At 33.8% G+C, this 14,056-nt stretch overlaps 1 protein-coding gene across 1 annotated transcript in view; it reads left to right on the forward strand.

Annotated features, from left to right (window-relative positions):
• The window catches only part of WDR72 (WD repeat domain 72), a 94,492-nt gene that overhangs the window by 25,766 nt on the left and 54,670 nt on the right, over positions 1-14,056 (forward strand). The window contains exon 13 of the mRNA XM_065734307.1: positions 1,827-2,032. Coding sequence (XP_065590379.1) covers positions 1,827-2,032 — 206 coding nt within the window. The remainder of the gene's footprint in view (positions 1-1,826; positions 2,033-14,056) is intronic.

Consider the following 14,056-nt stretch of genomic DNA (forward strand, 5'->3'; position numbering starts at 1 on the left):
TCCCTCAATCCCAGTCCAATATTTTTTAGCAGGTGTTACTGTTAGAACTTCAGTGTTACATGTTTTTTTTCAAGTAGCAGTGAAAGGGGAAATACATGTTGTATTACTTGAGGCTACAAAGAATTCAAACTTAAAAGAAAAAAACATTTCAGGATATAGCAGATATTTAATACTTCTATATCTTTCCCATGTTTTATCTCTTTTATTTAGAGGAAATAGATAATTACAGCAGTTTCTTATGAGTTCAATTCCCATAGGAAATACATAGTATATAAGAGCTCATTTAAAATATTAAGGCTGCTCTGAAAGTAATGCCTCCTAATTTTTTTTATGTTGGTCCACAACATCAGAGGCAGATGTTGGTTGTAAGGGAGTAGGAGCTAAGACTTCTCACTGGTATAGTTACATTTTGTTGCCCTCTGACATATGGCAGCAGAGGGACAATGTAACGGAATGGCGCCTGATATGGAAGTGCAGTTGAAAGCAAAGGAGTGGAGTTGAATTCTTTTGTATGGAAAAATGGCACTCACAGACATCCATCAATGTTTACTGAATGTTTCTGTTCAGATTATTGAGACAGCTTTAATGTTAAATATAATTACTGAACTGATAATTTATAAATATGCATATGCTTCCTCATCATGAATTGTTTCAACTGTTTATAGTAGAATATCCTGCAAACTTTAGGAATTTAGACTGGAGTTTTGCCTCTAGAGTGTTATGAACAATATGTGGGGAATCTTTCTGGTAAAGCCTGTTCTGGGATAAGGCTGGAGTGAATTCATCTAGTTCCAACCCCCATACCTTGAACAAGGTTTCACCCACTAGGTCAGGCTGCCCAGGATCCTTTCAACCTGGCTGAATGCTTCCAGGAATATGGGGTATCCATAGCTCTCCAGGCAGCCTGTGACAGGGCCCAGTGACCTCTAGTAAAGAGTTTTTACCCAAAGTCTAGCACAAATCCCTTTTTTTTTTTAATCTTCCTTTTTTTTTTTCTTTTTTTTTTTTCTGTTGTCTGTAATATCAAAAATCTAAGAGCTGTCGTTCAGCATGTGCTCCGTTCTTCCTGATTCATTTTATAGGAGGAATGAAGAAAGTATGGTAAGAATGAAAAGTAAAAGTGTGGAAAGTATCTGGAGAAGAGCAGAGACAAAGTCTTCTAATTGGAGAAACAGCACTTAGATCTATTTATAATATGGATGTAATGTTTAAAGCAATCAGATTCTTTATATCCACACAAGTGAGGAATTCATCCTTAAAAACTTGTATTCAAACTTTGGGCTTTTAAGCAATGTGTACTGTATTTGCGTTTATACTGTGCTTAAAACGTTTCAGAGGGGAAGGGAAAAAAATTGAGCTTTCCCTTGCTGTTTGTCATGTAGAACACTAGAGGACAGCACTAAAATATTACATAAGGGTTATTGTTTACACTGTTAATTACATACATGGTGAAGTCTTCGTGGGAAGAAGACAAATGACAGTTTTTAACAAGTGGTGTTCTAAAATTCCTTTGCACCTTTTGAAAACTGCATCTGACTTCATACATTATATAAAATATCCTAGCTTTTCTGAAATTTAAAGTATTTGCTGCAGGCTCTTCCAATGTGTGTTTATTTGTGGTTTTTTGTTTTTTTTTAATGTAGTAATGTAGTGAAATAGAATCTATATTTCTAAGATACTGAGAGTAAAGATTTAGTTGGCTTATCTGTAACCATAGTTTCATGACTTTCATGATCCTGTGAAGTTGACTAAGTAATATTTAAACTGACATTTGAAGTACTCTAGTTCCTAAAAAAAAAAAAAAATTACAACTTGTGTTTCTCTAGGCACACTGGAGCGGCATGAAACAGGTGAAATAGCAAAAGCAATTCTTTCTTCCTTTGAAGATTCAGAATACTTAGTGGCGGATACTCTATATCCTGTATCTCAGGAGTCAAAAAGAAATAAAAATGCTCAATACAAATCCTCTAGCTCTTATAAGCGTGGTATGATATCTTACAATCTTACTCAGACAGAAAAATCTTCAGATAAGGTAAGAATGGAAATTAACATGTTTCTCTAGAGCAAAAAATTATGATCCAAGTTCTTTACCCTTCCACCTTCACTGTGCAGTCCTGCATTAGCGTTGTGTAGACTTGATTTTAAGTTCACAAAGCCTTGCTCCTATTTGCACTGTATTATTGTATAGAACAAATAGCTGAGCAACCAGTTTGATCATATTTCCTTATGTTACTAGCTCAAGAATGCATCTATGAGTCGTACCTTCAAAACTGAATTGAATATGTCAGTTCAGATTGATGAGTTTTGGAAGTCTGATGTGTCTTTTCCATGTAACTCTTCTACAGAGGTACAGATATTTTTGTTATCCAAGAGTAGTTTTTACTTGGTGTTTGTTTCATTAACAACAGAGGACAGAGTGGAAGTGCCTTTCATTTGTTGGTGCAATTAACCTGTCATTTTATTGCTTTAAAAAAATAAATAATTAACAGTGTTCATTGTGTGCAGTGTTGGGCCACGAATGTATATATCAGTCTTCAGGAGTGATTTGGCCATGAAAAATACCTAGCTTTATCCAGCAATTTTTTACTGATGTCGTTAAACCAAATAATTACAACTGATAGAAAAGTTATGCTCTGTTGTGTTTTGTTGGTTTAAGCAATAGAAGAAAACACCATACTGTAACTAGCACTAATGTACTATTAAATTGGAGAATACTTGTACAAATATACTAGAAAGTGAGAACTAAGGTTGAAAATGCAATAGTAATTATTTGTAGCTTAGATATGTATATTTTTAATTGTTATTTGTAGATATTTAAAAAAGCTGTATATGCTTAATGTAAAACCAAATTTTAATACAATCTTGATTCTGTTACAATCTCAAATTAAATAAGATATATATAAGTCTTATTCAGACTGAAGGATGACAGTAAATACCTGTTTCTGACATCTAGTTTGTACACCAGGAGTTACATGTATTTAACTAAACTCTTAATACAAACAGATCTTAAGGATGGGGCTTCAGTGTTGCTTGTTTGAATGTAGCACTTCTTAGCTTTTCAGGATGTCTTTTCCTTGCAATAAACCAGAGGAAGCCACTGAATGTAGATCAAAAATACCTTCCCATGAACATGGGGAAATGAGAAATGCTTGACTTTATCTTGTTTGCTGCAACAGCTTTCTGTATGGTCTCTGGCCTTTTCCTACCTTCTTTTATATGGTGTTAAACAAGATGCTGGGTTTTCCAAACATATTTGATAAGGGATAGCTTAAGCTAAGTCCTTATTCTAAACTTTCTCTTCTGGTCTTTTTTCCTTATTGTCCTTACAATTTAAATATGCCTTTGAGTTTATAATTGTTCAACTCTTTATATTTCTCTTTGACCTTTTACTAACCTTAGTCTGATTTCTAAAGTTCTTTTTGATCCCATTTTCTGAAAAGTCTTATTAAAGCATAATCCTGCTGAGCATGTTGTGGGGCAGATGGTGTGCTAGTTGGCCATTGACACAGAATCTGATCTCACTGTTACTTTAGTTAAAGGAATAATTTCTTCTAGTGTTTTCAAAGAGAAATAACAAAGTTATAATAGATGTCTTTGGTGCAGAGTTTGGCTGTACATATTACATTTCAATTTTCAAATTGCATGAGTTTAACAAAGTGCTTAAGAAAAAGAGTGCTGTTCATGGAATAGGGGAAAGTAGTTTTTGGCAAATTGTGAAGTGTGGAGTTTAATGTACTTTGTGGATTACTCTGATTTTAAATTTGAAGTAATGTCATGAGAGGTGACAAATTGTAATAATTTATAGCACTCTTCTTGATCAGGCATGTGTCTTGACTGGTCTGATTCCACAATGAAATATTACGTTTTTATCTTTCAACTTTGTTCATTAGTTATCTTGTCCTAATGAAAACTCCTTGAGAGAAAATTATTGATGGCTGTTTAAAATTCCCTATGATTGACAACATACTTTTTTTTTCTTTCACCTTCTCTTTTTTGTCCTTACCGTCATATTAGTCTAATTCCCTAACAAATAAATGTCTGTACTTGGAGAAACAGCTTTTCATTAATCAAAAATCTGCCACTTACTGCATCCAGCATTTCATCCTACCCCTATCCTACTTTAGACCAGATTCTGTAGATTAGTGTGGAAGATGCTGGTGACTAAATGTGTAGGGTGTAGCCAACTTCAGAAAGAATAACAATTAAGTGAACAATGGACGTCTGCTTAATATTATTCTAGAAACCTGGTATGGTCTGCACAAAGGGACCATGTGGCTTTTTATAGTTGATGGTGTTTTGTTATGAGGTCCAAATTAAGGCTTCTTAAGACAAAAACACATTTTTATAATTCTTAGTCAGGAAGCAATTTTCAGTTTTTCCAAGTGTTTTGTATTGACATTTTTTAATCATAGTTTTTTAACATCTTTACATATTTTCTTGAAATCTGATTTTCATGAAACTAGTTGGAAGTTCCATGGATGTGAGTTCAACACCTTCAAACCATATTGTATATAATGTCCTGTCAAATTAAACTATCATGAAAATCTAAGATGCTTTAATATGCATGCATACAATCAGTATTTCATTATCTATTTGCTTCTCTGACAAATTGTGTAATAGGAATTTAACATGCTGAATTGATAATAACACACTGATTTTATCAGAAACAAACAAATGTCCACTTCAGTCTGTTTAAGAATTCAGTTCCAGAATTCTTATATAACAGAAAATATTAGGAGTTCATCTATTTTGTCATGTCAGTATTATGCTTATAAAAAATCCTTACTTTGTACAATAATCCACATGAAGTTCATAAGCAAGATTAATATTTATTACATTGTTTTATCATTAATAATATATTTAAGACAAAAAGCCATCTGCAAGACAATGATCTCTTTCTTCCAACCTAAGAAAAATATCCTCACATAGCAGTCCAGCTTCAAAGGCTTTCTTTCAAAACATTTGTCATCATGTGAATCACAGATACAAAAGCAGAATGCTTTGATTTCATGGTGTTTTGACCATTTTAATTCTCTTATTGTGCTGCACGTGCCAGTGGGAGTACCAATAACAGATGAGTGTGACAAATGCAGTTAACGCAAGATCCATATTAGTATTGTCAAATGCCCTTGATATATTTAAACAGATTTTAATTATTTTCAATGTCAAAAGACCAAAAATATATAGTTTAATAGTTCTTCAAGAAAGCTTGTACTTAGTATGTGAATGTAAAAATCTCATAAAAATGAAAGTTTTATATTGGTCTTAGTCATTGACATAGGGTATTCATCAAGTCAGCAATTTGTGTGGCAAAGTGCCATTTGAATAGTGTATTGTTAGAATACTTATGGTCCACTTGACAAGGGTTCTTGCTGTAAATAGTGCAATTTGACTCCAGCTGTTAAAGAGTGGCTTTGACAGCAGCCAAATAGAATGGAGATGCTTTACTGCACCGCAGAAAAATCAATATTGGGTTCTTGTTCATAGCAACCTGTTTTTTTCTTTTTTGCAGATTTATACAAGACTATCTAGAATTCATTTTTGGAAGTTTAAATATTATTTTAAGAGCCTATTGTAATCTCCAGTTAATGTTAATGGTAAATAATTAATGAGAAAAAAAAATAGAAAATGCTTTGTCGATTTATGCACGCAATGTGATAACATCATTTTAACTTCAGCTTATGTGGATAGGTATTAGAATGTTGATGCAAAAGTTATGTAACTAATGACAAAAAATGTCTTTCCTTCTTTGTATTATTTTTAATGACCCTACCATATCCCAGTCTTCTTTTTTTTTTGCTTTGTTTTTTTTTTTTTTAAAGTATTTCTTTTTTTGTTCATCCTGTAACAACAGCCACAGATGCTGACAATCTGTAGTGCCATTGTAGGCTTTCCTGAAGCGTAGACTTGCTGGTGCTGAACCAGTTTTCCAGTAGTATTCAGTGACACAAGGTTGCTATGATACCTGGCCAGTAGCAATAGATATTGAACCCCTGGTCTTAATTACAATAGACTACATACTAGATTGTGTGCTTGTGGTGTTTGTATGGAGCTAGCTGTCATTATTCCTTAAAGTCAGTTACTTTTGAAAATGGAACTGTTTTTTTGTTTTTGTTTTTTTAAAGTTCTCTTTAAACGCCTCACTTTGTGGGAATCAATTAAATCTTCACATAAAAAGGAATGAAATCTATTTTCCTGATATTCCACAAGCATTTAATATTAGAAAATTTTCCTGCTTTTCACTTGGAAAAATTGGATATAAATCTGTTATCACGGATTGTTATTTTTAGTGCATGGTTAAATTATGTGATTAGAGCTTCCTTTAGGTAAAAATTCTGGAATAAGAGAGGCTTCTACAGTTTGTGCTATCATTGCTAAGTTAAATTTCATTGAAAGCCTTGATCTGCTGAATTATACTACTGAAGAGTTAGGCTAGAAAAAAGTGATTTTTAAGATCATTTCCATAGCTGTGTAGGTAAGATGATCAAGACAGCGATGAGGGAGAAATACATTTATATAGGAAACGTTATGGAAATATTTATTGGTTGATACATTTCACTTGATATTTCCTTAAAATGCTAATCTTTGAGCATAAAGCTTAATATGGAGAGTGGTGGAGGAAGTAAAAATATTTTCTTGTGTTTATAGGAGATCCATAAGAAGTCATTTGGCTTATGCAGCTGTTAGAAGTAATTATAATTGGAGTAAAGTGCCAGTTACTATAAAAATTCTAAAATGCATTTTAAGTTTACTAAGTTGACATACCTTATATTTGTTCTAAAGAACTTCTCATTCACTTATGTAAGAGCATAATATTCTGTTTTCAACAAAAAACACGTGAGCAGGATGCCAGTGAAACAGATGTATTTCCTCAGTATGAAGTTAGTATTTCTTTAGAATTACTTAAAACAATATGTAACAGAACATATAGGAATGATAAACAATAAACTACTTTATGTTGCCTAGAATAAGCAAAAAACATAAGCAGACTAGGATAACAGCAGTCATTAGTATAAATAAGGTATTAGGGTTAATTTAAAAGTTATTGGGAAAATGAAAGATCACTTTAAGTTAAATTTTCACCAATGGGAAAACTGATAGAATAATGAAAGTGAGATAAAAGCACAAATACCGAATATTACTTTTCAAATATGAACTTGGGTACCATAAGCTGTGGAACCTTAGATATGTATCCCTTACGTTTCATTTTGATATTTAGAGTTGTATCATCAGAGATACAGATTTTTGATCACTTTAAGTGAGCTATTAATACCAAAGCAAAACCAAGGGGATGAATGTTGGTAAAAAGAAGTGGGTAATTTTTTGTTCTTCTGACAGGTTATTTCTTTTTCTTATAAGTGGATTTGTATTCAGAAACTGTATTTAGTAGTATGTAATTTAAATGCAATAGTAAAATGTGCGAAGAAACAAAGATCTATATATAGCTTTCCCATAACGCAGATGCAAAGCATTTTAGCACCATATATTCTGTGAAACATATGACAGGGCCAATGTGGCAACATAACTACAGTGATGGAATTACTTAATAATTATTAGATCAAGCAGGTGACAGTCAAAGGGCATCATGATCCTGAGACTTACTGATAGCTTGGACCACATGCCAGCTTTGCTGTAATATAAGTTTTCTGAACCACTCTACCGAGACAAGAATTCAGTGATTTTGGTGTTGTCTCCATTCATTTTCTCAAATCAGAATATATATATATATATATATATATATATATATATATATATATATATATATAAGGCTAATGCTGGGATATTGTAGCATATGCTACTTGTACAGATGTAGATAGAAAATGGCTCAGGCAGACCGTTGCTGAATGCACCTCTATATCTATTCCAAACAGTGGTAACTTTTTTAGAAATACATAGGCAGCTTAAAAGTAATTGCAGAACTAGGCCTTGCAGGGTTTGCAAAATGACTTCTGAAACCAACACCAAATTTTTATTCTGCAAGGAAAGACTTGCTGCCTTCCAGTTTCCCTCTGATAACTAGATAAATCTCTGATAATCAGGAGGAACAAAGTACTAAATTGTGGTTGCAGTTTATAAACAGCAATAAACAAAGAAGCATCACCAATGCTTACATTTATGTTCTTCTGTTGAGTTTTTCTGTTTTCATGCCCAAACCTAAGTGTGTTCAGATGGCCAGTTTCTGTTCATTCAGTAATTCTGAGAAAGATGAATCAACCAACCAGATGTGTCTCAATATTTATTTTCCAATACTATTCTCTTGGAAACCTCTGCAATACTGCAGCTTCAGTAAGATTAAATGACTGTCGAAGAGATAACCGTATGAAGGCTAGGGGTACAGGAATGTACCTGCTATCCTGATACATCCCAGAAAACTCTACTGTAGAATGTAAAAGTCCACTCCGTAATTTCATGTGTTTTTAAGAATGTCATTTTCAAGGCTAGACTGCATTATGCTGCCTAAAACTTAAATGCAACATTACTTGTGTTGAAGGAAGTCACTTGCTTTGAATTTGATCTGGTAGTTCTATGTAGGTAAATTTTATTTTTAGAATCTGGTATGGAGGTTGCACTAACAGAGGAGCCCAGGGCAAAGACGTTATCCCAGTTGGAAGTAGCCAGCAGTATATTGGTAGATTAATTTTTACATACATTAGTCCCTCTTGGAATCGAGCAATGTACCCATGTTTTTAACCTCCTTAAGTTATGTTGGCAGTTTGTCTGTTCAGCATTATTCTCATAAATATTTGGATGTTCATTTATCCAGTAAGTTGTTCAGTATAATAATTCCCAGATCAAAGCATTGTTTTTGTGGATTACTGTGACATTGTTTGTCCAGTTGATTATGTAGACACCTTGACGGATCAATGACTCTAGCAGAAGTTGAGGGTCAGAACTTTATTTCCTGACTGATTATTTTTCTGAAAACAAAGGTGAGTGTTTATTTATTTCTTTATTTATTTATTTAATGATTTCCTACAGTTCAGTTTAATTTAATAGCTTTTCAACAGTAGATCTAGTTAAGAGGGCATAATCTTTGTTACTTAAGATTGTGAACTTAACTGTGGAGATTTCTGTCGTGATTTAACTCAAAAGACTAGTCAATGTTATGAATGAACAATATTATTTCTCAGTTATAAATTCATACATAAAAAGGTAAGATCAAATTTATATTTATTACCAGTTTTTCAGACATCGCTTTGCTTTCTTTTGAAGTGTTGTTTGACTTAAATTTTCTGTACTGATTCATAGAGCTTTTTGATTGCTTAAGATCAGGAAAATTTGCAATTGCAAGTCCAAGGTCTATTTGAGTGCTCTATGGTACCTAACAGTTTTAGTATTCCTCCACTCTATGATCTGTTGGAACACTTTTGGTGTATATTATGTTACAGAAAAATGCTGGATTAAATTGTCATTAATGAATAATTAAGCTTTATATATTCAGTGGTAACTTTGTAATAGTTAGCTGTGAATGTTGTATCAAACTTTTAGTGTTACGTGTTGAAGCTACAACTGAAAACTATTTTGCAGTTGATTTGTGTTGAATTCATAGTATGAATTTAAGAAATGCTATTTGAAATCTGAGATTATTTTTTTTTGTGGAACTTGCTAGCAATATTTTATGTTCATAAACTACTTTGAAGCTCCAAACACAATTCCATTTATCTTTATATTCTAAGCTTTATAGAATCTGCAAAAGTGTCCATCTGTTCAGCTGAGATTGCTTCAAATAGTGAGTGGTCAGAGAGACTTAGATGATAAAGGTCAAAGGAGCCTCTTGACCCTGTGATACTTGCTAAAGCAATTGGAGCGCAGGGACTGATATACAGTTTGATATAGCTTGCTAACGTAATCTCCACTTTAATTGGTAATGATAGCAGGAATACACAGTAAAGTCATTGCTGAAAGAAAACAAAAAGTATCCAATATAGTAATTTATTACCAGTCAGTGGGTTTCACGCATAGGTTGTTTTACCCCTGCAGTGGTCAGAGAAAGCAAAAAGGTACTCTAACACTTAACTGAAAATGGATGCCCTGCTGCTATCAGAGATGCATGGTGGTCAAATGATTGCCTGTGCCATTAGCTTGGTAATGTTTTCTCTATTGTAAACTCAGCTCCCCATGTTCTTCCTGTGCATCAGCTGCAGATTGAAGGCTTTCTCGTTTGTCTTCTATTTGTGCTGCCAATCATCAAGCTGCTGTCCACCAAGCACATTTCAAGGAGGCAATTTTTTTCACTACTATCGACTACCATCTCCAGCAGCCCAGGGCTCAGAGGATTTAGAAATGAATTTAATGCTTTAATTTACACTGTGCCAGCCATTTTGTGTATTTTTAAAATGTATGTTTCTTTGAGACAATTCCATGAGAATTCCACATTTCCTATTTTGCAAAATTGTAGAAGATTGCACCTGCAGACGTGTCCCTGGAGCCTTATAGCTGTTATGTATACTACCTAGTTTGCTCTGAAAGTAACACTTCCTATTTCTATCTGTGGAAACTGCAACAGATACAAAGAGAACAATAACACTATTTGAAAGAACCAATTGTCAGCTCCAAAACACTATTTTTCAACCATTAACTATGTATTTTCACTAGTGATGAGCAAGAGCCTGCATGCTGCACTCATAAAAATTATGCCAGTGGAGGTGACTATCACTGACACCACTGCACATCACCTCACGGTGCTCACACCCACTGTCTGAACTCCAAAAATTTTAAGCAAGCATAAATGAATGTCTATGGGCGCCATTTTTTCCACATGGAGGAAAAATGCTTAGCTTTATCTGCACTTCAGTGTCAGATGCCATTCTGTCAGATCACCTCTTTGCTGCCAACCTTCACATGGCAACAACATGTAATGGAATATTGTTGGGAAGGTTCAACCTCTACTGCCATACCACCAACATCCACCTCTCATGTTGTGGGTCAGCATAATAAAATAGGAGGTGTTACTTTCAGAGCATTCCCTGTATATGTAATTCATATCATTTAAAAGACTGAAGAGAAAAGATCAATACAGATGAAGCCACTTATTTAGCTATTCTATATTCTGCTTTTAAAATGACAACAGCAACAAACCACATCACAAAGGAAATAACATTTTTTTCTTACTGCTATCAGACTAAACATTAAAGTGAACAGAGTAGAGCTATCCTTTCATTTCAAGTAGATTTTTAAGATCCCTATGTGTCATAGGTTTACTTCAATCAAAATTTTTCTTCGAGATACATGAGAAAAAATGTGAGATGTGGTAAGAGTAATAGACGGTTTCTTATAATCAGCTGTGTGACACTCCCATTATTATTTTTTTTTATGAGCCTGGAGGGAGACCAGTGCTGGGACACGATTCAGAACCAGCTTTTCTCAGAACTTCTATTGACATCCCATTAACTATCATGATCGAGAGACAGAAAATTCTTAGCCTCCAATAAATTTTGGTTGGCAAATCCTATTGCCCCACCCACTGTCACTGCAGAGCTCATTTTCTTGAAATGAGCATAATGGTAGTTTCACACTTTCATACTATTTCAGAAATATAGCTTGTCTGCTAAGACTGCAAAGAGCAGTTTCAGTGTCTAAGTCGTTTTTTGCTTAAAAACATTTGTGGAAGGGTGAAATGTATGAACTTTGTTTACAGATTGTCTTCATTGAATAAGCATGAATAGGATGGTGGTATTAGCAGAAATTAGCAGATTTCTTTTCAGTATTTATATTTAATAAAGGATTTTTTATTCTTTAAAAGTGCAGTTCTCACTCCTGATGCAGATTTTATCATGGAATTTAAATGCCCTGTTTTGCTGAGCCAGTGTTAGTGGTCTATTAAGAGCATATATTCTGATAACTGTGAAAATAGTTTAAATCTGCTAAGAAAAGAAAAATCAAAATCCTCAGGATTGTATGAAATTCTACCTTTCTCTTCCAAAATCAAAAGCTGCATGGCTTATCTTTTGACAGTGCTTTGAAAAATCACTACCACCTGCACGCAAAATCTAACTAAATTCTATTTTGGTACAGTGGCAGTGGAGGGAAAGTAGAGAAGGAAAGAGGGGGATGATATTTCTCATCAGGCTAGTTCACATTTACATTATTGATTCATGTTGCAGTCACTGGGATATTTGGGGCCTGTTTGTTAGTTGTATGTTATGTTTGGTATAAAAATAAGTACAATGGCTAAAGAAGACCAAAACTATATATGAATTACATTTAATAATTTCAGGCATGCTTCTGTGTAGAAGTTAATACCACCCACACTGTGAGAACTGAGCTATTTGTTTTACTGGTATTAAAGTGACCTTTAAGTATATTTTGAGCCTAGTTTACCTTCTGAAGTCTTCTTTTCACTTTTTCCTTTATGTAAAATGAATGTCAAGACCATTTTTGTCAAATGTATTTTAGCAGAAAACTCATAAAAAAAAAAGTGCATCTGGTGGAAAAAACAAACAAACAAACAAAAAAACTGGAGCACAGAACAAGTACATATACACAAGGAGCTGAAACAATACAGTCTCTTTCAGCTAATGGATGTGTGTATTTTAGGCTGAATAGTGTTTCTAGATTAAGGAGGATCCCAGTGGGAAAGGAGCCTTTGGAGAAAAGACAGATAAAATAGCATTTGAATTGTACTTCCCATGAAAGTTTTGTGATACGTATGCTTTTAACTTGTTAAACATAACACTGAGGTGTTTTGGGGATTCGGTGAAGGCAGACCCTACATCTTACAGATGAGGTAAAAACCTTTAATAAGTGCTAAGGTGGTCTGGTAAAGATTTATAAAGGGAGAAGGAAGAAAATAAAAGTAATTTTCCATGGAAGGGATTCGCATCAGAAGAAACAAAAGATTCTGCAGTTTGTTGCAAGGGCTTCTGTCCTGGCTAAAATGTCTTCAGCAGCAAATTAGGGAGCTATTAGCTTATAGTTTCTATGGATAGAATATAACCTACCATTTCAAAGCCTTCCTGAATCCCTGTTCTTTCTTGGATATGGAAAGCTGTGGTTCAATCAGAGATGATGCTCAAGAGATTCAGGAGTCTGGATATCATTTTGGTCTGTAGCCATGCTTCTTTAAAAGCTTGTAGGTGAAGACTCAAAGGGAACATTATCAATGAATCCAAGTTCCTCCTAGCAGTAAAATGTTCTGAGTTCCAATTGCTTGCATGAATGTTGTCAACACGGAAGGCTATATCTTTTGAGCAAGGGTTGTCTGGCCTCATTATTGAACATAAGCTTCTTAACATTGTTTTCCTGATTTAGGTGGTGGTGGCAACGCTCTTTTACTTTGGGATTATTAATGTTTAAAATAGGACTTAATGTGTAAATAGCACTTAAAGCTTAATGTGATACATTTTTGTGTGTGAGAATTTTTGATAGAGACTAGGAATTATTTTAGCTGACATGACTGAGGGTGCTTTTGGAATAATGCATTCAAACACCATTTCCAAATGAAAATGAAGTTTTAGACTAAAAAAGGAGTTAGCGATGTTATGACAATAAAAAGATTTTTAGCTTTGCTTATAAGTTTTTGCGTTTCATGAAAATGTCTTGATTTTTTTATGACTAAAGTTTTCTTTCTTGACTGATACAGATATCCTTCAGATTTCTTGAATTTATTGCTAGTGATGCAGAAGGAGGGTGTATTCAGTTAATTCTTACAAATGAAGTATAGTGGGGTATCTTAATATTCATAATTATTTTAGTCATACACTTTGACAGTGACATAAAGGACAAAAGCTAGATTTTTAAAATCTAGATCAAGTTATTAAAACCATGAAAAGCTTTCTCCCTATAATAATTGACAGAATGCTTTTGAAAATAATCTTCCTTATTGCTAATAATGGAAGCATATAGAAGAAAGTTGGCTTATTCACCAGTGAAGAGTCAGAAGGTAGACTATGCCAAGAACAAAATTTTAAATTAGCGAAGGTGAATTAGAGAAGGAGGTTTTCATACTGTCCTTTGAAAATGGTGATTGTCTAAATATGCGGATTACGTTCAGTATTACATCAGAGTGGTCACTTGCAGAATTGAAGAAAGCTTTATATTGTTGGAAGATTTTTTT

Source organism: Cyrtonyx montezumae, unplaced genomic scaffold (genome assembly GCF_038088225.1).
Source record: "Cyrtonyx montezumae isolate F1298 unplaced genomic scaffold, pur_monq_1.0 scaffold_17, whole genome shotgun sequence".
NCBI lineage: Eukaryota > Metazoa > Chordata > Aves > Galliformes > Odontophoridae > Cyrtonyx > Cyrtonyx montezumae.